At 39.0% G+C, this 25,886-nt stretch overlaps 1 protein-coding gene across 1 annotated transcript; it reads left to right on the top strand.

Moving 5' to 3' along the window:
• Positions 1-11,684: 11,684 nt before the first annotated feature.
• LOC308397559 (cysteine-rich protein 2-like) lies at positions 11,685-24,266 on the top strand. Its single transcript, XM_080883526.1, has 8 exons — positions 11,685-11,877; positions 16,281-16,375; positions 18,148-18,205; positions 18,295-18,426; positions 19,210-19,278; positions 19,426-19,520; positions 20,767-20,824; positions 21,411-24,266. The coding sequence occupies exons 1-8, from the start codon at positions 11,835-11,837 to the stop codon at positions 21,473-21,475; spliced, it is 615 nt and encodes a 204-aa protein (XP_080739652.1). The 5' UTR covers positions 11,685-11,834; the 3' UTR covers positions 21,476-24,266.
• Positions 24,267-25,886: the final 1,620 nt, after the last annotated feature.

Below are 25,886 nucleotides of genomic sequence, written 5' to 3' on the forward strand. Positions count from 1 at the left end.
GTAAAAACCATATCCTTAAACCGCTTTTTAAACTGCGCCATGCTTGGACATTGCTTCATATCTTTACTTAGTCTGTTCCACAGCTTCACTCCACACACAGAGATGCAAAAACTTTTTAATGTTGTACGGATACGAGGATGTTTTAAATTTAATTCCCCCCTCAAATTGTATCCCCGTTCCCTTTTAGAAAACATTTTTAGAATATTGTCAGGAAGCAGGTTATTTATTGCTTTATATATAATTTGTGCTGTGAAAAAATGAACCAGATCTGTGAATTTTAGAATTTTTGATTTTAAGAATAGTGGATTTGTATGATCTCTGTAACCAGTTTTATGGATTATCCTTATGGCCCTTTTTTGTAATATAAAGATTGATGATAGCGAACATTTGTAAGTATTGCCCCAAACCTCTGCACAGTAATTCAAATACGGTGCAATCAGGGAACAATAGAGAATGTGGAGTGATTTGTGGTCCAGAATGTGTTTTACTTTACTCAAGATTGAGACACTTCTTGAAATTTTGTTATGTATATGATTTATATGAGACTTCCAGTTTAATTATCCTGACCATGTTTCACATTTTCACAGGGTAAAGTAGCCTCATCATCAATTCTGACAATCAAAGATGAATGTTGCCCACTTGCTGCTGTTGAGAGAAAGAAAGAGAAATGTGACCAGCAAACTCAGAGTACGGCTGTGTTGTTCATACTTTGTCTAAATATAATCAGTATTTAGTTACAGTAATTAGTTACTGATTACTTTTTTCAAGTAACTTGACCAACACTGCTGAGGACCATTTTAAATAAACACCAGCTTTTGTCTCATCTTTGGTTTAAAATCTATGTCATTTGTATCCTTACCTGCAACCAAACAAATCAGTAAAAGCAGATTATCCATCTGAATCCATCTGACTGTAAACATTGTGCTTCTTCTTATTCTCTTGATCTAATGACACATCTCTGAAGATTCTCCTCAAAGATATCTAAAAATAAATCTGTTTCCTGTGAGTAATGACGTGTCACTTCCTTTTAGTGACTTCAATCATTTCTTCCAGTCAACAGCATTTGCTAAATTAGTTGCGATCATCTGTTTAATCTATCACAGTTTAAAGTTAAACATTAACACGTTATTATTATTGGATACATTTGTTTACTCTAATCCTGTGTAATTGAGAATTGTGTTATTATGGGGTTAGAAATGGCAGTTGTGGGGTTATTAATAAAAGAGGGAGTTGGAGGCTTGAACAGCGTAGTATTTTTAGAAAAAAAACATTAACATCGTGATGTTGTGGCACTGTGTGTCATGGTCTGGAGTCTGTGACTGCGTGTTTATGTTTTAGTTTATTTTTATTCTGTGGTTTTGGTTACCTTGGGTGTTTGTACTCTTCTGCTTCATGTTCCTATGTTCTGTGTCCCCCAGTCTGTGTTAGGTTGGTGTGTTATGTCATTACGTGTATGTGTTTCCTGTTTTACTTTGAAGGTCCGTGTCTGATCTCAGTGTGTCAATTTACTTTTCCCCTGTCTCGTCAGGTCGGATTACTCCCAGCTGTGCCCTCCTTTTGTGTCTCATTCCCTCGTTATCCTTCTGTGTATTTAAACCTCATGTCTGCCTTTGTTAGTTGCTGGTTTGTCTGTGTTGTTCCCCTCGGTCTCCCTGCGTCTCGCCGTACTGCCCTGCATCTTCATTCTGGTTTGTTTTATTAGTTTTGCCCAGTTTAGGTTTACCAGTTTCATGTTCACCCACCGCTTCTGTTTGTATCTTAGTGATGGGCAAATGAAGCATTGAAGCTTTTCATCCAATTGGTTCACCCCAGCGCAAAGCTTCTTGAAGCTTCATTTGCTCTAGTAGGACATCTACTGGAAAATGCAAAAATATTAGTTGGCATGAATTTGAAGAGTGTGGCCTTTTGCACACAGCCTGTAAATGTCAACAACAAAAGGAGTGTGTAAAACATGTATATTGTAGTGATGGCAGTATACTTTGTATATTTATACTGGCAGTATGGAAAATGATCATTTGGAAATGCTTAAAATGGAAATGATCATTTACTGTGAGGTGAGGTGTGGTTGGGGTGTGGACAGTGGTTGTGCTTTTGTAACGTTGAGGTATGGACAGCTACACACTGAGGCCTCAGTCCTGCCCATATTTTATTCAGTAAAAACTAAATTTTCACTGCTTTTATAACCTTTAGTGGGGAGAACATAGCTAGGATTTAATGATTTAACAAATCTTTTGAATCCTTTGTCCTCCACAATGCTAAATGGCTGGGAGTCCTCAATCACCATGCTAACCAGGTCTTCATCTATTTGAGATTGTTCTCCTGAGGAAAGACAATAAAGACAAAGCACAAATATAAATATCACACACGTAACTTATAACAGTTGTATAATATTGTTATATCATTTAGTAACATTACGGCATGCTATATTATCATGGCATTTGATGGCTCACCTGGTCTTGCTCCACATTCGGTGTTCCCCTTATTCTCATGCAAAGCTCTGTAGTGCCTAAGCATGGATGAGGTGTTGTTGTTATATCCCAGCTCCCTGGCACATAGCAAACACTTCACCTTGTACAAAAGTACAGACAGCTTAGCATAAATTGTATTGCACCATCAGTATTATGAAAATACATCTTCTGTAGAAATTTACATACCTTGTTGGGAGGAATAAGATCAAAATGTTCCCACACAGGGGAGGACATCCTCCTCTTCTTAGCTGGCTCCATTCTCTCCTGACTTTCTCTCCTCACTCTCATAAACCTCCAAACTGTCTCCAAACTCTCACTAACCGCAACTCTCCATCAAACACCCACATTTTGAATGAAGTCTGAGGGGTTTGTATCGCTGTCATAGCTCGCGGCAAAGTTCGAACCACTTCATGAACCAGTCACATGGTACAGCCGGGCAGCGAGGCTTCAGACGTCATCATTTTCAGCTCCTCCCATAAATGAAGCAAGCCTCGATACACGCATCGCGGAAACGCCCCCTCCATTACTCGACACAAGCTTCGAAGCCTCGATACAGAACGTCACATCACTATTGTATCTACTCCTGTTCAATAAATACTCACCTGCACCAGAGCTGCCGCATTTATGGAAACAGAATATGGAAACAAGTTTGTTTCTGTCGATATTAAACTATTCATAATGAGGCACTTGAGACAATTGATGTTTGTTTTTCTTTACTTAAAATTTTATTTTTGAGGTTCATGTTGGGATTCTCTTCAACTCTCTGTGAATGGTACTCATGGCTATTGATCAGTGGGTTTTGGTCAGTGGTTGTTGATCAATGGTCATGAGAATTTGCATAATTAAGATTAAGGAACTGACCTCCCAGCCCATTGTTGTCATGGTCCCCGTGTCTGCCCGGCTGACTCAGGTTGGCTACATATGTTTCTTGTTTACATGTACCTCTCTCACGCTTGCCGTGTCTTGCTAGGGCAAAGCTCATTGCGGGCTCCTGCCCCTGGCCCTCGCACCTGAAGTTAATCACACACCTGTGGCTCATCACCTAAACTCATCCACTACTTAAGGCAGTGGCTGGAAACATCTCGTCGCTGGACTATTGAGTAACCTCGGTAGTAAGCTCCGGAGTACTAGTCTCTTGTTGCCTTTTTGTATCGCTGACCCTTTGGATTAATCACTTGTTGTCTGTAAACAGGAATTCCGTTTCCCTGGAACCCTTGGTGTGCGGGCTGCTGGTGTGCTGTGTTTTTTGTGAAGTCCCTCGTGTGTGAAGAGCTCCTTTCCCGGATTTCCCTGTGCCCTGGATTTCCCCCGCCCTCTCACTTGTATATATTTGCACCTGGTGTTGTATAGTAATAAACGGAACTGTATTCTAGCTGCCTTGTCTGCACTTGAGTCCATCCCACTTCGTGACAATTGTTCCTTCAGTGGGCTGGTTTCAGTCACTATGCAAATTTACTGTTTATAAGATTTGGGGAAACCTGCAGTCAGCTGAGACTGAAGAAATCACTTGGATGAGTGACGAAACGTTTCTCCCACAAAACGCTACGTCCAGATGAGCAGAATCAAGTTTTGGAGATTTACTTTCCTGCATGATTGAGAATGCATCAAGACCTGTTATCAACCATTTCATAACAACAGAAATATGTTTATATGTTCAAAAAGGGGGACCTAGTGCTAGAGCAGCTTTCATCAGAGTGTTAACACTCAATTTCTTGGCAATTTCTGACAAGAAATGCACTCTAGAAATTGACAGCCACATTAGGGCCATCTTATATCTTCACTAGTAACTTAACATCTCCAACTTTGTCTTACGTCATTTACCAGACCACTGCAAATGTTTGTGTTTAACCCTAAATTGTGATACATTAAATGGATTATTTCAACTAATTCAACAAATGTTGGAAACAGAAGCAAAGTGACACCTCCTTACTCATGCAACACAGATATATCTTTAGATGAAATTTCAGACATGCGTCATTAGAGTAGAGACTGAACCCACATAGCAAAATTGGTATGGCCCATTGATGACCCTTTGGTGGCCCAGACCTGGTTTGCCAGATGTGGCCCACACATGGGCCAGCACAAGGCCAGTTGCAGACACACTGGTGGTCTTGTGCTGGTCCATGTGTGGGCTCTGGCCCCAGATGTCAGCCTAATGTGTACCTTACTCAAGCCATGAAATAACAACATGTGCCGGAACATAACTGTGCAAAAGCACCATGACAAAACTCTGTTCAGACACTGAATGGACTGATTCTTATATAGGACTTTTCTACTCTCCCGGATTACTCAAAGTACCATATGCCACACTCACCCAATTACACACTTTCTACAAACCGAGTGCTTCCTAACTACATTCATACACATTCACACTCTTCACATGCAGACTGGAGGAGCCAGGGATCGAATCACTTACCTTCCAATCAGTAGGGGACCTGCTCTACTTCCTGAGCTACAACCACCCAGTCTTAACTGTAAGTAAACCCTCACTAGGTTTTGGATAAAGTGTACACTCACAAACCTGTCAAACCTGCGTTTGAAACGCTGGCTGCAATATTTGTTGCAATACTATATGTTCCCATGTTCCTATGTTCCTAAAATAGGAACATAGGAACATAAATAGTGCCATCATTGCCAGACCTGGCCCATATCTGGTTAACATACACCCTACCATCACACCAGTCAGCCAGAAGTGCCAGCTTTATTAGCACTTTTAATTCTTATCCCTACTTTTATTTTTTCATGTCTATTTAAGTGCTATTTATGACACTATTTAAGTGCTATTTATGACACTATGTTTGCACTGAAGCACCGCAGCAATTTCCTAATGTTGTAAACCTGCTCAACATTTGGCAATAAACCCCTTTCTGATTCTGATTCTGATTGATGCCGGATCCAGGGAAGACCTGTTTTCTATGAGCCTGGGCCACATAAACCAAACCATAATCGGGCCAGATATTGCATGCCATCACATAAACAGTGCCATCTACGCCAGGCCTGGCCTATATCTGGATGACGTACCGCTTACCATGCCAGAAGTCAGCCAGCAGTGCCGGCTTGACACCAGATATGGGCCAGACCTGTCTGCTATGTGGGAAAGAGAGAATGCACTATCATCACATTCCGGTGAATCCAGTGTATTTATTTCTTTATATATTTTTCCATTTAATGATTTTGAAAATTACACGTAATGGTAAATGGCCTGTATTTATATAGCGCTTTACTAGTCCCTAAGGACCCCAAAGCGCTCTACATATCCAGTCATCCACCCATTCACACACTGGTGATGGCAAGCTACATTGTAGCCGCAGCCGCCCTGGGGCGCACTGACAGAGGCGAGGCTGCCGGACACTGGCGCCACCGGGCCCTCTGACCACCACCAGTAGTCAACGGGTGAAGTGTCTTGCCCAAGGACACAACAACCGAGACTGTCCAAGCCGGGGCTCGAACCGGCAACCTTCCGATTACAAGGCGAACTCCCAACTCTTGAGCCACGATCGCCCGTAATGAGAGATACAGCACACATTATTTTAAAATTTCAACCAAATATGAGACACAAACTGGTAAAAACGTAATTAATTTGCTGGTAAAATATCTCTTTCATTTTTGACAACAGCAGCATCTGGGAAACAGTCTTTTTTCACTGTTTAGAGATGGTGATGAAGACTCTTTGCAGCGTGATGATTGCTCAGCATAACTGCAACAGTATTATATGGCTCTTCACTGAGTTTAGAAATAGTACCATTCTTTGGACATGGGCAGACTGACAAAGGAGCTGAAACTAAATCAGACAGACAGTGTGTTAAAGCAAACTGTGGTCTGGTTACAAAGAAGGTTACACATCAAGATGTTTGTCAGGACAACTACAGACAGTTCATGTCAGGAAGACAACAAGAAACAGACTCCCATGTACATCTTTCTATTGTTTACATCTTAATGTTGTCACCTCAAAATCAAACATGAAAAGTCTACTTTAAATGTGCAGCTAATAAACTTTAAAATTTGAAAAAGAATAAATAAAATAAAAATTAAGAGCTTAAATATACAATACAATCTGATAACAATACAGCTGCTGCAGAAAAATCAGCAGTGTCACTGTGCATAAGAAGAAAAGTACTGTACAGTAGTTTACTCCTAAAAACACTGTATGGCTAAAACTAGAAAATACCTGTGGCAAGTGTAGCTTATGTGAAGCCAGGAAGGAAATCCATGAAAAATGCAGAGATTTTAAGTCAACAGAATTCTTGGTATTACAGCTCTATCATTAAGACAAGGGGGGATCTGAGGAATTACATTTGTTATTGCATAAACTTAATTTTTAGATGTGCATATGACAGCTGTGGTAGTGTTTAAGAGTGTGAGAGTAAAGAATATTTTAAAAAAAATACAATTCAAATGTAGACTTTATGAAAATTTGATGAAAGGTAAGTACAAATGGGTGTATTGTTTTAGAATGATATATTAATTACTTGCTCTGTTTGTGTTTTCTTTTCCAATGCTGCCTGTCTTTTTGTACAAGAACACTGAATGTTCTTGAATAAAAATATCTATTTTGGACTTGTTCCCAGTTTTCTGTGCCCTGCGTCTGGGTCCTCACCCCTGTGAAACTGCTAAAAATACTTCAGAAAATGAAATGAGAGAGTCAATGCCTGCTTCAGAACCTTGTTTGGTAAATATTAAAACACAATTACAGTCAATGAGACTTGATTCAATCCTTCAGTTTTACAACACTCCACAGTCACAGACATTTCAAGCATTCAAACTGTCATCTTTATAATCAAAACATCTAAATAAGAGCAGAACAACTCAGAGTTCAACCTCAGGGCAGCTCTAGAGGAACAGATGGACTTCAGTGTCTCGCTCAAGGGAGCAGGGGTGAGAGTTATTTCAGCAGGGTAAAGCATCATTTACCTAAATGTCCAAATGTCTCACTTAAATTAAAATCTACTTTTCTCACTGTTAGACCAATGCAGTTACATCTGTTAAAGCAAGGAAGTCAAATATAATTAAATTATTGAGATATTCTCAAAATTAAGAAAGAATCTGATCACAGTTTTCTATCCATTTCCTGTCCTGTTAGTGTTTGGGATTTTTTTGTTTGTTTGTTTTCTAGTATAATTTATGGTATTCTGGGGTATGTCACACTAGTAAAGCATCCACTTCTTGAGAGAATTGTTCTGTATATGCTTACAAATGCAACATTCAGCACTTGAAATTAAAAATACTTGTGTGTCTCAATTTATGTTTATAGAACGGACAATATACATACACTACAAAAAACCCAAGAAAATCACATCTAATTTTTTTTTTTTGACAAATAATGTCTACCTGAATCCTTGGAATGATGGGAAATACAAGATTTTAAGGCAGTTTCACCACTGATCTCAAAGTTGTGGCGCGAGCAAATAACAACTTTCTGTGTCAAGCTGATTCGACTTGCATGTCAAAAAGCTCTACTGTAACTGCAATTTGGCCCTACTCTCTTCAAATCACAGTGTGCATACTGTGTCAAAAGCTGTGGATGAAGTCGTGTTTCACATTTTGATCACTGATAAAAAGGTGTCACAGGTTTTCACTGGATGCACCTGTAGATGAAGGAGGAAATTAATAGGAAACTCGAGATTTTGATTTAACAGCTCCATCATCCTTTTTTTTTGTTTGTTTGTTTTACAGATCTCGTCAAAGAAGCAGATCCAATGTGAACTATATCTGTTTCCTCCAGAATATTATCCAGAGTATTTGGATGGTCTATCTTTAAAGTCATGTTGCTATTGCAGAATGTGTTTTTCATTGTTTCATAGCAACACTTGCACCAGTGGTTACTGTGTTTTGTGTTTATGTTAACAGAGAGCTGCAAAAGTAAATTCAAATAGTGTCCCGTGAGAAATAACACAAATGCTCATCTTAAATTTACTTTCCTCCATAAAAGTAACAAAGTGTCACTGACTGGTGATTTAACCCAGTATTCCTGTATCATAACTTTTAGTTTCTTTTTCTGGACCCCCTTATATAACACAATTGTAGAGTAACACATTCTAAAAATCTCTGTTTCCCCATCTTCTATCACTTAGTTAAACAAATTGTAGTCCTTTTATTTTTAACAACGTAACAGCAATTAGCTACAAGCTAATTCTTTCTTGTTTTTCTTTTCTTTCTGTATTGTGCTGTATTATTCTCTTCTTGGTGTTATTTTTGCTCAATTAAATTACCTGAACTGGACCTTGCTTTTAATATTTAAACATTAAGCAAAATCATCATCCTTTAAAAGCCAAATGAAGCCACGAGGGCTAACAGTGATGCACAGCTGCCTATTTTTTTGTTGGCAAGTAGTTGCAGACTATTAGTGTAGTTATATTAATAAAATACTGTTGTACTTATTTATGTGTTTATTCCTTGCCCATATTGCACTTGGCAAGCTGAACAACTTGAGCAAGGGTCCAAACAGAGTCAGGAGTCCCACACTTTTAAAATAAATTATATCTCCTAAAAACAATCAGGTTGTCCTTGTGTAGCTTTCATACACATGAAATGCAATATGAGAGCCTTTTAGGTTGATCAAAGACAGAAGCCGCTTCAGAGCTGAGCCTCTGCTTCACCAATGACATATAGTTAATGTGGATATCTGTGCCAAAGGTTTCAGACAGACGCCATCCGTAGGTGTTTATTTTAAGATTAGTGCATTCCCAGGCCCCATTTGGCTCAAGACCAAATGTACTAACCACAGACAAAAAAAACCTGCTACTGTTTCCATCTTTGCTAAAGTTTATGTGTGTTTACACTACGTGTCTGCCAAGGAGACTTAATAAAAAAAGTTTTACTGATGCAGTTTTCTGGTTGAATATTCTCTGCTCACTGTCTCCTAATGCTTTATTCATTTTATGTGGGTTTCAGTAAACTGAATTAAAAAACTTGGATGGGTGGGTTCAGGTGGTGAATGGCTGGGACTGGTTAGCCACCACCATTTTGTCCGTCTGTATCTGGAAGTCCCACAGGATCTTAGCTCGGTCATTCTCCACCACCCTTGGGGGCATCTCCCATTTTGACCTCGGGACTTCCCGGTTATACTCGGCACAGATGTTCCTGTACACTATGCCGGCCACTTGATTGTGGCGTTCCATGTATGCCTTGCCTGCTAGCATCTTGCACCCTGCTGTTATGTGCTGGATTGTCTCTGGGGCATCTTTACACAGCCTGCACCTGGGGTCTTGCCTGGTGTGATAGACCCCAGCCTCTATGGATCTTGTGCTCAGAGCTTGTTCCTGTGCTGCCATGATTAGTGCCTCTGTGCTGTCTTTCAGTCCAGCTTTGTCCAGCCACTGGTAGGATTTCTGGATATCAGCCACCTCCTCTATCTGTCGGTGGTACATACCGTGCAGGGGGCCTGTCCTTCCATGATGCTTCCTCGCCCTCCGCCACTTTCTTGGGTTTCTGCTGCCTGAGGTATTCACTGAGCACTCGGTCAGTTGGGGCCATCTTCCCAATGTATTCTTGGATGTTCCTTGTCTCATCCTGGACTGTGGTGCTGACACTCACCAGTCCCCGGCCCCCTTCCTTCCGCTTAGCGTACAGCCTCAGGGTGCTGGACTTGGGGTGAAACCCTCCATGTATGGTAAGGAGCTTTCTTGTCTTGATGTCAGTGGCTTCTATCTCCTCCTTTGGCCAGCCTATTACCCCAGCAGGGCACCTGATCACGGGCAGGGCGTAGGTGTTGATAGCCCGGATCTTGTTCTTACCGTTCAGCTGACTCCTCAGGACTTGCCTGACCCTCTGCAGGTACTTGGTGGTTGCAGCTTTCCTAGCGGCCTCTTCATGGTTCCCATTTGCCTGCGGGATCCCCAGGTACTTGTAACTGTCCTCTATGTCTGCAATGTTGCCTTCTGGTAGTTTTATCCCCTCTTTTCTGGCTACCTTCCCTCTCTTTGTTAACATCCGACTACACTTCAGAATTTATATATATATATATATATATATATATATATATATATATATATATATATATATATATATATATATATATATATATATATATATATATATATATATATTCAGCTGGAGCTTTCTTCCTGTTAAAAGATAGTTTTCTTTCTTTCCCAAGTTCTTGCTCATAGAGGGGTGTTATGTGACGACTGTTGTGAATGGCACTACGTAAATTAAAGTGATCTTTTATGCTGCATTTATTTTAAACAGCATTGAAGGATAGCTATTTCACTTTTCCCTCTAACTGCAAATTATTATTAGTTACGTTTGAACTCAAAGATGTAACATCAATGTGCAACACCTGGGTTAGTTGATCTTGAGATAACTTAAATATTGAGACTATTGATGGCACTCTAGTGCAGATGGAAAATATCAAACGCCTGTCAGCAGCTGGTTTGTTTAGTAGAACTAAGAGAAAGATACAACTTACCAATGACTTACCAAGCATTTAAAGAAATATCATCCTATTACATTTTTTCTGTATACACTGTGTTTTTATTACTGTTTCTGTTTTATTTTTGGTTATGTTGCATAGTGTTCCATATCTTCATAATAATATGTTGTGTCATTTTGAGACATTTAATATTCTAAATTTGCCACTTTGTGAGGACAATTTTCATATCCTGGTGATTTCTCTGAATTTTTTGCCCTTTTCTGTCTAAAATAGTCAAATAATTTAGTGTTGACATTTTATTCTTAACCCCACGTAAAAGTCGTTTGTCTGTCAGCTCCCTGGTATCTCTGGGCCAAGAATGCGGAGTAATATACTTGGGAGCTGCGGAGCATCACTTAACATTCCCTGTGCAGAGCTATGCTGTGTAACCTAACAACCACACAGGGGAAACAAACAGAACTAAAAGGCAACACTGATTAATGCAGAAGAGCTAACTTTGCTAGGATATCAGATTAACCAGATTTCCAAACCAGAGGCTGCCCGTAGAACGTGTGCAATAAAAACTTTCTTTAATGCTCTCTTGGTTTTTAAAAGTGTAACTAGAGCCTTGGGCTGATGCTGGTACTATATTGAGAAATTTGAGTGGCAGCAGTGCATTCAGCAGATGTTCTCTGGAAATGATGATAATGTAAAAAGCAATGTGATAATTTGGCCGAGGCTTTTTTTTTTTTTTTTTTTTTTTTGAAAAAGCTTTTACAGGATATGCAGAGGCATAAATGTACATTTTTGTCTGGTGGGTTGCGAGCTGCATGATGTCACCCCGAGGGCGGAGTTATACAATTGAAAGAGAAGAAGCAGAGGGTGGATGTGAGGCGCAGTCTCATCACAGTCACCGCCGCCGTCAGCATCATCTGAGGTGTGTCTGCGCCGCCGGAGCTGCAGACAGACAGAAAGGACCAACAGAAAAAGATCCTGTTCCTCTCTTTACACCGACCATGGCGTCAAAATGTCCAAAATGCGAGAAAACGGTGTATTTCGGTGAGTGAGCAGCCGCTGCAGAGGCCGCCCAGCATCATGATTCTAACAGATGCGATGACCGCTGGGTGGGAGTGTTATAGTCAACCGGGGGGTGGTTATAATATGAAAGACTGACAGTGCAGTATTCTTTAAATCGACTTTTACTTATAATCGATAACGTGTTTTCTCGGATACAACATAATGAGAATTTGCGGATACATCACTGATTTTAGAGCTCTACAGAAGATTTCCACCCATTGATCAAAATGGGCATTGTTTTGTTATAAATAGGCTTATCGAGTCTCCCACACACAGAGAGACATAACTATTTAAGACACTCATTCATCCTGTTGGATGATTTTTATTTTTATTATGTGTTAGGTGGAAACAATGATTAGAATCGTGAATTTTACACAATAAATAATTCATTTACACATATGAATTATTTATTGGTAGTACATTAAAAATGCATTCACACTAAATCACTCATTATTTCCTTTACCATTTGCACAGAACAAAGAGATTTTTAACTGGAATCCTTTGAGGTTTTGTGTGATGTTATCTTGTGGGCAAACTAACTAATAGAGTCTGTCTTTATATTCATCGATCACATTCTTGCATCCTTTTTATTGGACCACACATTTACCGTGTTGTCTATCTTTGTTGGGGTAATAACAGCTGATCAGTCAAGCCAGTATTAGTCAAACTAATTATATACAAGTGTCACAACATAATCTCCACATCAGTGATATTTATATTTACAGTGTGAAAATGTTACTGTCGTGTCACTGAGTCAAAGTACTTTAAAATATACAGTATGAATATTATTTGTCTTTATACAGTGGCATATAAAGACAAAGTGACAGAGGATGCCTTATACAGTGGCATCCTCTGTCACTGTATGGGGCATAATTTCACCCACGTAAAGGCATGTAAATTTATTTATTTATCTATTTTAACCTGTCAAATTTGATTTAAAGCTTGAAAGTCTTTTACAGAATATATCAAAATAAGCATGTAACTACATTACAATACAAAACTCTGGGTCCTAAAAGCAGTCCAACAGAATGTCAGAGAAATTCACAGCTGAGTACCACGGACACGTTGCCAGATTGGATGTGAAATCAAAGTGACAGTTTTTCTCTAAAACTGATCCAAAAATTCCCCAGATGGTGAATCTCAGAGTCCAACAGACAACTGGTCCATATCGACACAACCCATATCAGGCAGTGATGGGTTCACTATCTTTGGATAAGATTACAGGGAGCCATTAACAGACCTGTAGTCATAGCCTCAGCTGTGTTTTCTGACAGCTTGTGAAAAATCCTTTTTATGTTGGCTTTTAGAAGCAGGTAGGATGAGTTTAAGCGTGTTAATCCCTGGTTACTGGATACTATATTCACTTGATAGTAGACAATACTGTCAAATAGGGTGAGGTACTATGATACTAAGGAGTTAATTTAACATCTATTTTTAGCTTCTTCTTTTTTCCATTTTGGTGCAATGCCATATGGCATGGTAAATAATTGATTGATTTGCCAATTCGTTTTATGGATCAATATTCTTTTTGTTCTTTCCCCTTCCCCATTTCTCTGGAAAACAACAGCAAAACCACACCCTGCAGGCTCAGTCAAACTGCTGCTCTCTCTCTCTCTCTTTTGAAACTCTGCAGGAAATTAGAAGCTTTAAAAAAAAAAAAACGAGGTTCTGCAAAAATGTATTCCTCCTAGAAGTGGATACTGTTGTTTTGCAGGGGATTTTATTACAGTAGAGATAGTTTAGCCTTTAGGATTTCTGGATGCAAAGTTCTCGATAGCCATAAAGAAGATGATGCTCGAGACACGGAGTCTATAATGTGATTTTTAAATAATAAACTGAGCTAATGTGATTTCTTCAGTAAATTCAGTTCCTTGAGTAAGAACCCAGAAGAAAACCAATGTTATGCTGTGCAGACTGGAGCCCTTCACCATCCAGGCATATTTCTGTGTGTCGGTGTGACTTACTGTCAGATATCACACTGACAGGGAGGCCAGGCATTGAGTCTAAACAGGAAGTGTCATGTTGTATCAGTCTCAGGGTATCAGCTGAGATATTTTGGGAGGAGGACAAACAGATAAGCAACTGTCAGTGAATTTCTCGCTCCCTCTGTCCATCCTCCTGTCTTTTAGACAGTCTTAAAAAGGGGGTTATGATGTTTTTCTTTTGACTGAACAGAGTAATATTTGTTTTCCCTCTTGACTCACACTGTATGTATTTTTCCCTTGCAGTCACATAAATAACTGGGTAGAAAAAAAAACAGTTCAGTCATGACCGCTGTAGTCCACAGAAGACAGCTCTTTCCATCTATGATAATTTGGTGGTACAGTGTGGTACAGCTCTGTCCTACCATAATGTGCAGAAATTAAAAGTTGGTGGTGGAAAGAGCAACAGCAAGACCCCCTGTACAGAGCAGAGCAGGTATCACATGACCATGGATAATACCTTAATAAGGAGCAGCATGAACGGGAAGAGCATGGGTGGAAGTGGGTTGCAAAGTGACTTGGACAACAGAGTAATTTGAACACACTGTACTATGTGTTATGTTTGCAGCAGGTGTCATTAAGGTGCACTCTAGTTTCTGTGATTTCCAACTTGTATTTGTGTCCATTATGCTAAAAGGGATTGCATTCATTTCCAATTCAGTATTTTCATTAAAGGGCTCAATCAAAGTGGCTGTGCTGGATTCAAAGTTGAAAATGATTGTTAACTATCTTATTCTTGGCCTCGGTGAAGTCCTTCACTCCATCCTCCATGTGAAACAAGTTGTTTTAGTTCTTCTCTCTTTATGCCAACTTTTTCTGAGTGGTGTCACACATATATGTGTGAAAGTTACTGCAGTTTTTGCTTTGTGTGTATGAGTTCCACCTTCGTTAAACACAGTTTTAATGTTAAAGGACTAGTTGGTTGTCAGTTTTGTGGGTTTTTGATATGGTATATATTCACTACTCTGTGGTTTTAAGCATTAAGACTGGAAACAGAGGAAAACCTCCAAAAGTCCCTGCTGTGCTAACATTATCCAAAGATCATCCATTATCCAGACAGGAAAGAGATCAGTTGTTTGATCGACCTCGCCAAATTTTAAAAAAGATATTTTTTAAGACTTCACATTTAGATTTACCTTCAGATTAAGGTAACTTTAGTATGTGAAGGGATGGAAGAACAGACAGTAGCTCTATTAAAAAAAAGGAATAAATAAGAAAAATGGAAATGTCTGAGTCACCACACTGCCCTTTAGAAAGCAGTGGAAAGAATGTGCTTCAGGCTGATATGAACTCATAAGTGCCCATTAAATGTCGTCTGTCACTTCGACCGTCACTCGGCTGTTATAATTCAGAATACATTAGTGCTTATGTTGTGTATTCAGGTTGTGTCAGAAAATATAATTGCTACTGTACTTCACATGCTGACACACACCCCCACAAAAACCTTAATAACAGTGCATATAATTTCTTCCAAAGGTTGCTGGACCCATATGTGAAGGTTGATTTCATGGCAAAAATAGCTACTTTTTGTATCAAAATAACCTTTTTTTTTAGGACAAAATGTTTCTTTTTCTCATAGAAAAGATGGGTTCTGTTCAAAGCAGCAGCAAAAGGATCCTGCCTGTGGAGGAGTGTTTGCATTGGTGCACAAATAAAGCACAAAAAGAAAGAGAAAAAAAACGTTTTCCCCTTTCTCTGCATTCAGTGGCAGCGCTCTTTTCTAAGCACTAAAGCACTGACCCATAGAGGATGGCTCTTTCTCAACAGTCACTGCATTTATTTTGTAAAAGTATGACTCAGACTTCATTGAGTGCACTTATAATCAGATTTTAATAACATATTCCCTCTGTCAAGAATGCCATGTGATTGGTACTGTATGATTTGTTAGTTTGTTTATTAGTTTTCAGGATTACTCAAAAGGTTATACACAGATTTGAATTCAAACTTTACCAGAGTTATAAACTGATCCAACTTAAAAGTAAGTAATATTTGTTAGTGTGTTAGTGGGGGCAGAACTGTAGTGCCGCGGTCAGAGCTTCACACCAAGAAGGTCCTGGGTTTGAATCCAGCCTTCTGAGTAGAGATTGCATATTTCTTTTCCTTTGTGGGTCTTCTGGTTGCAGTGGGTTCTTCCCAAAATTCAAATAATCTAAATTGTTTATAGCGTCCCCGCCCACTCACACACACACACACACACACACACACTACCAATGAATTATTGCAAACTAGTCCAGATATCGTTTTGGATCCAAAGACTTATATATGCATGCTGTGACGAACTTGTGACTTCATTAACTTCATTATATTATAAGAAATTCCAGGACTAAGTCCATTTATTTTATGTTTCATAAACCAAAAGCACGATATAACATCAAACGATCTTTGTCTCTTCCTGTCCCACAGCGGAGAAAGTGTCATCTTTAGGGAAAGACTGGCACAAGTTCTGTCTAAAATGTGAGCGCTGCAACAAAACTCTGAATCCGGGAGGCCATGCTGAGGTAACAGGATGTGAAGAGTGTATATGCTTCATTTTCCTTAAGCAGTTATGATTTGTTTTTGTTTTATGAAGTGCAAATATTTCATGTTCAAAGGTTATGTTGGTAGGCTACATTGCATCAACATAATAAACCGTGACTGTGAACAATAATGTCCCATGCACTGTGAGGCTGTAAGCCTGGTTTGGTGGTAAAATACAGACTTTTTGAAATCAACCAAAAAACCTGATCATTTAACATCAGCAGAAAGTAGCTGGATTTTTTGGACAGTTACTGTGCTGTCTTTGAAAACACGTATGTACTGTGCAGGAAAGTCAGTACCTGTGTATCTTCAGTGCATCACTCCTCTGAGAAACCTGGAAGCACCTGTACTTTACTAAGGAGTTTAACATTGTCTGACATTGTTGTAGAGAACCATAAACCAGAAGGCGTAAATCTCAGAGACAACAGGGTTTCACACATCTTAGTGCTTTGATGAGATGGCAGTTTCAACTGTTGATTAAAGAAAATAGACTTGAATCGTGGTTATGTGCATGTAGTGCAAGTTATATGAAAATGAGTATGCTTAGCCTAATCATGTTTAAATAAGCTCGAAGATTTGTACTCTGTGTCCCCCTTTAATCATTGTTATAATGCATTTATATTCACATATGACAGCTCATCATCATTCACAATGCATGATGTTCTTCAGTCTGTTCAGAACAAACTCGGTACAAAATTAGCTGTACATAAAATTAACAGCTCAGCAGCCTGTTATTTAAAACTCATCAGACTTATCAGATTAAACTGTTTGTGGCTCTTGCTGTGTTTTAATTAGATTTTAAGAAGGAAGGGATGTACTGAAAATCACAGATGAGCTGACAATGGTATTCATTGTACGCTGCTAAAATGCATTGATTTAGTCAGTGAGAGCAACTTTATTGTCCATTATCTCCGTATTTTCTTCACAGTGCTTCATTTTGGCCTTTATTGTTCAAGTTCAAGGTTCTTTATTTGTCACATGCATAGTTATACAAGTATAACACACAGTGAAATGTAGCCTGACACGCTCCTCGACATGTGCAAAAATGGGGGGGGGAGGGAGTGTAGAGGAAGAACATTATATATATATATATACATATAGTATGTACACTGGGTGAATGTGCAGTAGTAGTAGTAGTAGTTGTGCGCATTTGTCTGCTTTCAGAATGGTTTTATTGTTAGTCTTCAGTTTTTTTGGTCTTGTCATGTGAACCACTTTGACATGCATATTTGCTTGAAAGGTTCAGTTGAGTTTAGCTGAAAAACACATCCTGTGGGAATGTACATTCCTGGGATGACTGAAAAAACTCCACAGAGTATTTATATAAACGATGACAGTGTCTAGATGACCAGGAGCATTACTTTTACTGAATCAGTGAGGCTTATTTTATGTCTAAAAACAAAAGTGAGATAAGGGCTTTTATTACCATAAAAATAAATGGTTAGACAAAGTCAAATGCCTTCAAATGCAGTCCAAGTTTGGAGGATTATGTGAATCCACACAGACTGAAAACAACAGTTTATATAACTGCCGTTTTTTTTTTTTTTTTTTTCCGTCTGGTTCATAATATTAACAGTTACAGGTATAGCTTCAGTCCATTTGTATCTGCTTGATATTTTTTTTATTAGTATTTAAGGTCAACTGGAATCACAATTTCCCTGAGGGAACCTCCCCAGGGGTTAATAAAGTTCTATTCTATTCTATGTGTTAAGAAATGGATGTTTCCTCTGTCTGTCCCCTTTACACTGTGCAGCATGATGGAAAGCCTTATTGCCACAAGCCATGCTACGCCACCCTCTTTGGACCAAAAGGTGGGGTTTCTCCCTGATGTGCAAATACAGACGATGAACACAGATTCATAAAACTTAGATTTATGAATTCTACCATTTGATGTTTTTAGGTGTAAACATCGGTGGAGCTGGATCCTACGTGTACGACAATCCTGTCAATGAAGCCCCTGCAGCCGTTTCCTTGGAAACAAACGCCAAACCAGAGGAGGAGAAAAAAGCCCCCGCACGGGGACCAGTGAAGGGTGAGAAATATGTGGAGCAGAAATAGAAAAACTGTCATATGGAAGGAGGAGAAACTCAGTGCCTCTGTGGCAGGATACAGTTTAATTCAGGTTTGGAACAGCAAACTAAAGAACACAAAAGGAATAAATGAGCCCCAGATATGTTTTAGGGAAAGTGAGAATTAATGGAGAAAACTAAGGACAGAAATATGAAGAATCAAAGCTAAAGTAAAAATATCAATTAGTGCCGTAATCCTACAGCAAAGTAATGCATTTACGGGCACTGACATGAATTCATTTTCGTTTTCATTTTCGTTTTCATTTATTTAATTTTACATGTTTTTATTATTATTATTGTGACATTTTTAAACATTTTATGTTTTCCTGTGTATTTTCCCAGACATATTTATTTCTGTAGCCATTATTATTATTTTTATTTTGATGGTCTACACGCATGTGTCTTTAATTATCTTTTTGATGGTTTGTTCAGAAAGTGGTGCAGTCCATGTTCCTGTTGGTGCAAAGGTGCTGATCTCACTACAGCAGATTGATCATTACATCTCAAACTAGAGAACTGAGGCAATCTCTAATGCTGCAAAAACTGGCAGGATTAAATTACCTTACTTCATACCTATAATTATTTAAAACAATATTGTTTTCAGTTAGTTTCTAGGCTTCTGGCTTTACGGTACAACTAAAATGATGTAAACCACAAATTCTATCTAATGGCGTTTATTTAAATCACTAAATATCTGATGTAGTTACTATTAAGTTTTTTTGTTTAATTCATTGTAACTTTTGCAGCTGCAAGCTTCTCATCTTTCTCTGGAGGCCCCAACATCTGCCCCAGATGCAACAAGACAGTGTATTTTGGTGAGCAGAATGCTGTTTCATATTTAAATTCTGCGACAAGCATGTATTTGTCCTACATTTCTACATAAGCATTGGAAACTGTCTGTTTTAGTCCTCTGCTCGGTGTAATGACTGTCTCTACCATGGTCCGTGTTTCTGTCTGTGCAGCTGAGAAGGTGTCATCTCTCGGGAAGAACTGGCACCGGCCTTGTCTGCGCTGTGAGAGATGCAATAAGACTCTGGCACCGGGCAGCCATGCAGAGGTGAGAGATGAGTCAGTTTGCAAAGCTGGAAATCAGAGTATTAGTAAAAATGTTAGTGTTTTTGATTAGATACACAGACAGTTACTCTAGTCATATTCAAAATGTATTCGTTTAATCAAGAAAGATCTCAGAGTGTGAAATCGTTGAACACAATTTTAATTTTCACAGAGATACACAACATCTTCGTCTTTTCTCTGTCATACAGTCATGTATTGTGTTTTCTTTACTGACTTAGATTATGTCACAAGATAGAAAAGGAGACATTATCACAAGCTCCAGCTGCACATTATGATAAATCTCTGATCTCCATTTTTCAATTTATTATTATGCCAAAAATGTTTAGTGAGTTTCTCTTTTTTTTCAGGTTGTTTTTATGGCTCCAGATTATTTTAATTGTACTAACTTAACATCAGTGCTAGTGATGGCATTTTGCTGTTTTAAAATGCACACAATGAGACTGTAATTATATGTGTGTAACTGTGGGTCTAGTCAAGGCGTCATCATGGGTGAAAGACAGAGTCAGTTCCTAGATGTTCTACAGGTAGATTGTCAAAAATACACATATAGTATTTGAGTCACATAAGAAAATGTTTTAGTTAATTCAGCCAAAGAATCAATAAACTTCTAACATGGTGAGACATCAGTGTCTGTCTGTTCACCGACAGTTCACAAGAGTCACAAAATGATCCCCTAATGGCTTTACACCCAAAGCATTCTGAGGGTTAAGATCCCATTTGTCATTTTATAATCAGTAAACGTGAGCCGTGATGGCTCATGAACCGGATGAGCCACTACATCACTGACATTCATCTTCATGTAATCATCTTTAATTTGTATAGCTGTAATTCAAAGGATTTAGTCTGTCAGGCTAAAGTAAAGGTGAGGTGTAACATCTCTGTGGCCACATCCCCATCCAGTTATTGTGCCCCAGACACGAGTTAAAAATAAGCTGAGCCTGTCTAGTGTTAAAATTCAATCCAGCCATCACATGATGAGATGTTGCTGAGGTGTAAAATGTGTTTGTTGCTGAATTTGATTGATGTCAGTTAATAGAAGCTGTTTATATTTAGCATATTGTGTTCTGGGGTTTTCAGCTGGTAGAAAAAAGAGAAAGCAGATAAATGTTGTAGTTGTTTCTATCTCATGTACACTGAATGTTGCTGAGAGTTAAGGTAGAATGAAACACTAAGTGAAAACATTTTCAAATATGGAAGAATTGAGAGGAATGGTTTTCTCTGTGTTTCAGCATGATGGGCAGCCTTACTGCCACAAACCATGCTATGCTGTACTGTTTGGACCAAAAGGTATGTAATCTGAGTATGGGAGGGGGGGACTGGGCTGCGAGGAAGGCTGGTGCTGGACTGTTTTTTAAAACAATGGCTCAAACCACTGTGTCCCACAAAAATCTGTAAAATATGTTAATTTAGTGACATAAATACATCTGAGGCAGTCGTATTAGTCAGCTTTCAGGGTAGAAATAAATACTCACTGTTTTATGACCTTGAAGGATCAGATTCAAGGTGACCTATAATACCAATATCTATGTCGATGTGAAATGTATATGAAGAGAAAAAAAACTGTGTGAGGATTTAAAAAGTCTAGTAAATACTATAATTGACATGGACAGCTAGTTAGTCTTTATTATTTAGTCTACAAGGCTGGAAAACTTTGGAAAATCTTAAGCTGTGTCTGTGTTATCATACTCCAGCTCCATGTTATTATAGCAAAGAAGGATACAATTATATGGAGTCGATGTTTGTATTTTTCAGGAACCAATCCCAAAACCTTTGCAAAGTGAACCATAACCAGCCAAATGGTTATTTCGTGTTAATGTATGTTTTTTGAGTGAACAGACCCTTTAAATTTAAACGTCTGGTCTACCCTTCTCAGGCGTAAACACCGGAGGTGTCGGCAGCTACATCTACGACGATCCTGAAGCTGAAGCGCAGTCTTGAGCTCTGAAGCTGCTTCCAGCACGCAGACAGAGAAACGCCACCAGGACCCTCTGTGTCTCTATGATTTGCCTTCAGTGGTCATTGTGACAAATGATATGTACTACACTCACAGGGATGGAAACTTAGATGTTTATGTTGTATTTGTATATTGTTTATATATCTATTTTTTGTACCGAAACAGGCCTTTAATATGTCCTCCCATGTGACTTTCAGATTTGCCTTTGAGTTTCTTGGTTCTCTTTGCCAAATAATTATTAGCCTGTTACTATAGTGAATGAAGGCTCCTGTATTCTTTTCACTCTGGATTAGTAGATTTTTGACTTTTGTGCACTTAAAACATGTACTGTATGAAAACAAACAAACAAACAAAAAAAAGTACCAGCCCTCCAGTTTATAGTCAGTGTTTTTTGAACAAGTTTGTCTTGGTTCTATAAATACGAATGATAGCGTAGTGAAGATATACATTTTACAAAGGAGTGCATTTTAACGAATGCCATTAAGGTGATTTTGAGGGTTGCTGCAAACAAGAAATGATCTGCTGTTCTTCACATTTTATACAGTAAAAGTGTGTGATAGCAAACCTGAGTTCATTGTTACTGTGTTTCTGTTCCCAGCAAATATGGTGGTTGGGGCCTGTGTGAGTTTCAGATTTTATGGAAACCCACACAGCTCACAGTGGGAAGCCAACTGCAGACCCCTGTACTGGCATGAGAGGCAGGACAGATGGGCACCAGAGGGGCAACACATAGTGCGGGCTGCCCACACTAAGCAGAAAGGAGTCCACAGTACCGCTATGCAGTGTACTCACAGTATGCCCACGCTCTAGGTCTGGGCTGCCATACTGGGGACCATCCTTGGCCTCACAGTGTAAGGCCCACCTGTGCTCCCTGGTACATTACAACCAGCAAATGGTATGAAGTCTGAAAAAAAACCCCACTACTTTCTGCTGCTCTCTTGTTGCACCACATATTTCATTTTTACATGGATGTCCTTCTTGTCACAAACCCCAAGCATTTATATATTTTTCCAGTCTCAAATGGACATTTGGTTTGTCAGGTCAATGTTTGAACTACAACACCATGGAGGCTTTGAATCAGTCGCCTTCTTTCAGCTTCATTTTTCTGACAGTGTAATATAACATTTGGTTCCATCTCCTCCACACTAGTCACATCTCCCTGTATGGCGTTTCTTTAATTATTATTAATGTCCTAGCAAACATGTCTGCACAGCGCCACACTGGGCAGGTGTGGGTGAACTGTTTGCTGGATACACACACAGTCTATTACGAAACAGTCATGTCAAAGGGGAAACATGATTTAGTTGGTTAGCCTTTTATTCTATAAAGTGTTAAAAAGAATTTCAACCAAAATTTGAATTGTGTCTTCATGTTGCTTGTTATGTGTGACCAACAGCCAGAAATGCCATAAGAAAGGCAAGGCAAGTGTATTTATGTAGCACAATTCAACAACAAGGTGATTCAAGGTGCTTTACAGAGACATTAAAAAACAAAAACAAATAAAAAGCATGATTTAAAATTGAAAAAAGAAAAAAAGAAGGAACAGTAGATAAAATCAGTAGTTAAAATGTAAGTTTTGAAATTTAAGCTTAAAAGTATGGATTTGGTGTTTTATTCAAAAGCAGCTGAGAACAGGTGAGTCTTCAACCTGGTTTTAAATAAACTGACTGTTTCAGCTGATCTGAGGCTTTCTGGGAGTTTGTTCCAGATATAAGGAGCATGAAAGCTGAATGCAGCTTCTCCGTGTCTGGTTCTGACTCTGGGAACTGATAAAAAAAACGGATCCAGGAGGATCTGGGTCAGGAGGTCGCTGAAGTATTTTGGTCCTAAACCATTCAAAGCTTTATAGACCAGCATCAGAACTTTAAAGTCTATCCTCTGACGGACAGGCAGCCAGTGTAAAGACCTCAGAGCTGGACTGATGTGGTCCACTTTTTTGGTCTTAGTGAGGACTCGAGCAGCAGAGTTCTGAATGAGCTGTAGTTGTCTGACTGATTTTTTAGGTAGACCTGTAAAGGTGCTGTTACAGTAATCAAGCCTACTAAAGATGAATGCATGGACTAGTTTTTCCAGGTCCTGTTGAGACATCAGATCTTTTATCCTTGAAATATTCTTGAGGTGATAGTAAGCTGACTGTGTTGTTTTAAGTTTAAAAAAACAGTCAAACTGCTTCCATCACTACACCCAAATTTCTCACCTGGTTTGTGGTTTTTAGGTGTATAGATTGAAGTTCTAAGGTGACCTGTAATCGTTTTTCTTTGGCACCAAAGACTATTACTTCAGTTTTGTTTTTGTTTAGCTGGAGAAAATTGTGGCACAACCAGTCATTAATTTCCTCAATGCATTTACCAAGAGCCTGTACAGGGCCTCGGTCTCCTGGTGACATTGTCTTTTAAAGCTTTGGATTGTGATGCCCCTGCTTACATTTATGATCTTTTAGAACCCCATGCTCCCTCTCACAGCCTGAGATCTTCTAATCAAAGGCTGTTGGTAGTCCCTCGAACATATTTTAAAACCAGAGGTGATAGATCTTTTAGAGCGGTGGCCCCCAGGTTGTGGAATGCTCTCCCTCCATCATTACATTGCCTTGATTGTATTTATTCTTTTAAAAAGCAGCTTAAGACTCATTTATTTAGATTGGCTTTTAATTAGATTTGTGCTGTGTGTTTTATTATTAATGTATTGTATGTATTTCTGTTTTATATTACTGTGAAGCACGTTGTGGTTTTTATCCTGTGAAAAGTGCTATATAAATAAACTGATTTGATTGTGATATATATTTGTGTGTCATCTGCATAGCTGTGATAGTTTATTTTGTTGTTGTTTATAATCTGTGCCAGTGGGAGCATGTAGATGTTAAACAGAAGGGGTCCCAAGATGGAACCTTGGGGAACTCCACATGTGATACTTGTCTGCTCAGATGTGAAGTTACCTATTGATACAAAGTATTTCCTGTTTTCTACGTATGTTTTGAACCAGTTTAGTACAGTTCCTGAAAGACCTGCCCAGTTCTCCAGTCGTTTGAGTAATATGTTGTGGTCAACTGTATCAAATGCTGCACTGAGATCCAGTAAAACTAAGACTGACATTTTTCCACTGTCTGTGTTCAGACATATGTCATTAAACACTTTGGTCAGAGCGGTTTCAGTGCTGTGGTTCTGTCTAAAACCTGACTGGAAGGCATCGTAGCAATTATTCTGTGTTAAGAAGTAATTAAGCTGTTGAGAAACTGCTTTTTCAATGATCTTACTTAAAAATGGGAGATTTGAGATCGGCCTGTAGTTGTTCATTTGTGTCTTGTCAAAATTGTCCTTTTTCAGTATAGGTTTAATTACAGCAGTTTTTAGTGGTTCTGGAAACACACCTGACATTAAAGAAAAGTCGACGATCTGTAACAGGTCTGACTCCAAAGTCTTTGAGGCCTTTTTGAAAAAACTTGTTGGCAGGACATCTAAACAGCAAGAGGAGGAGTTCAGTTAACCTAAGATGTCCTCCAGATCTTTACTGTTAATAGGGTGAAACTGTTTCATGGTGTTTAAACAGTTTTTCGGTGGACACAGTACATATCCTGAATCTGCTGTTGATGTACCAATTGCTTGTCTAATCTTTTGGATTTTGTCTGTGAAGATTTGGCAAAGTCATTGCAGGCCATGGTCGAATGAAGTTCAGCTGCCACTGACACAGGAGGGTTTGTTAGCCTGTCAACTGTAGCAAATAGGACCCGAGCATTATGACTGTTTTTGGTGATGATGTCAGCGAAGTAGGACCTCCTTGCACTCCTCAGTTGTAAATTATAATTGCGAAGTATCTCTTTATGATGTCATAGTGAACCTGGAGGTTTGTTTTTCTCCATCTGCGCTCAGCTTTCCTACACTCTCTTTTTTCTTTTTTCACCAGTGTGGAGTTTCTCCATGGAGACTTCTTCCTTCCAGAGAAAACCTTCACCTCAATGGGAGCAATAGTGTCCATAACATTTAACATTTTAGCATTGAAGCTATTGACGAGCTCATTGACTGAACCCCTGGACAGGTCAGGTGTTAATGGGAAGACCTGGTTAAAGATCTCACTACTGTCTTCAGTTATACACCGTTTTGTGATCACTGCTGTTGATATATTTGTGTGGGCTGAGATTTTACTTTCAAAGAAAACACAATAATGATCAGACAGGCCCACATCAGACACAGTAACCTTTGAAATGCTCAGGCCCTTGGAGATCAGTAGTTCAAGAGTGTGTCCTCTATTATGTGTGGCCTGTGTTACATGCTGAGTCAGCCCAAAGTGTTACTCTGGTCTTTAGTCCCTTTGTCCTGAGGGTTGTCCACATGAATGTTAAAATCCCCGACAATAATTACACAGTCGAAATCAACACAGATCACAGACAGCAGTTCACTGAGA

This window comes from Rhamphochromis sp. 'chilingali', assembly GCF_963969265.1.
Source record: "Rhamphochromis sp. 'chilingali' genome assembly, chromosome: 5".
NCBI lineage: Eukaryota > Metazoa > Chordata > Actinopteri > Cichliformes > Cichlidae > Rhamphochromis > Rhamphochromis sp. 'chilingali'.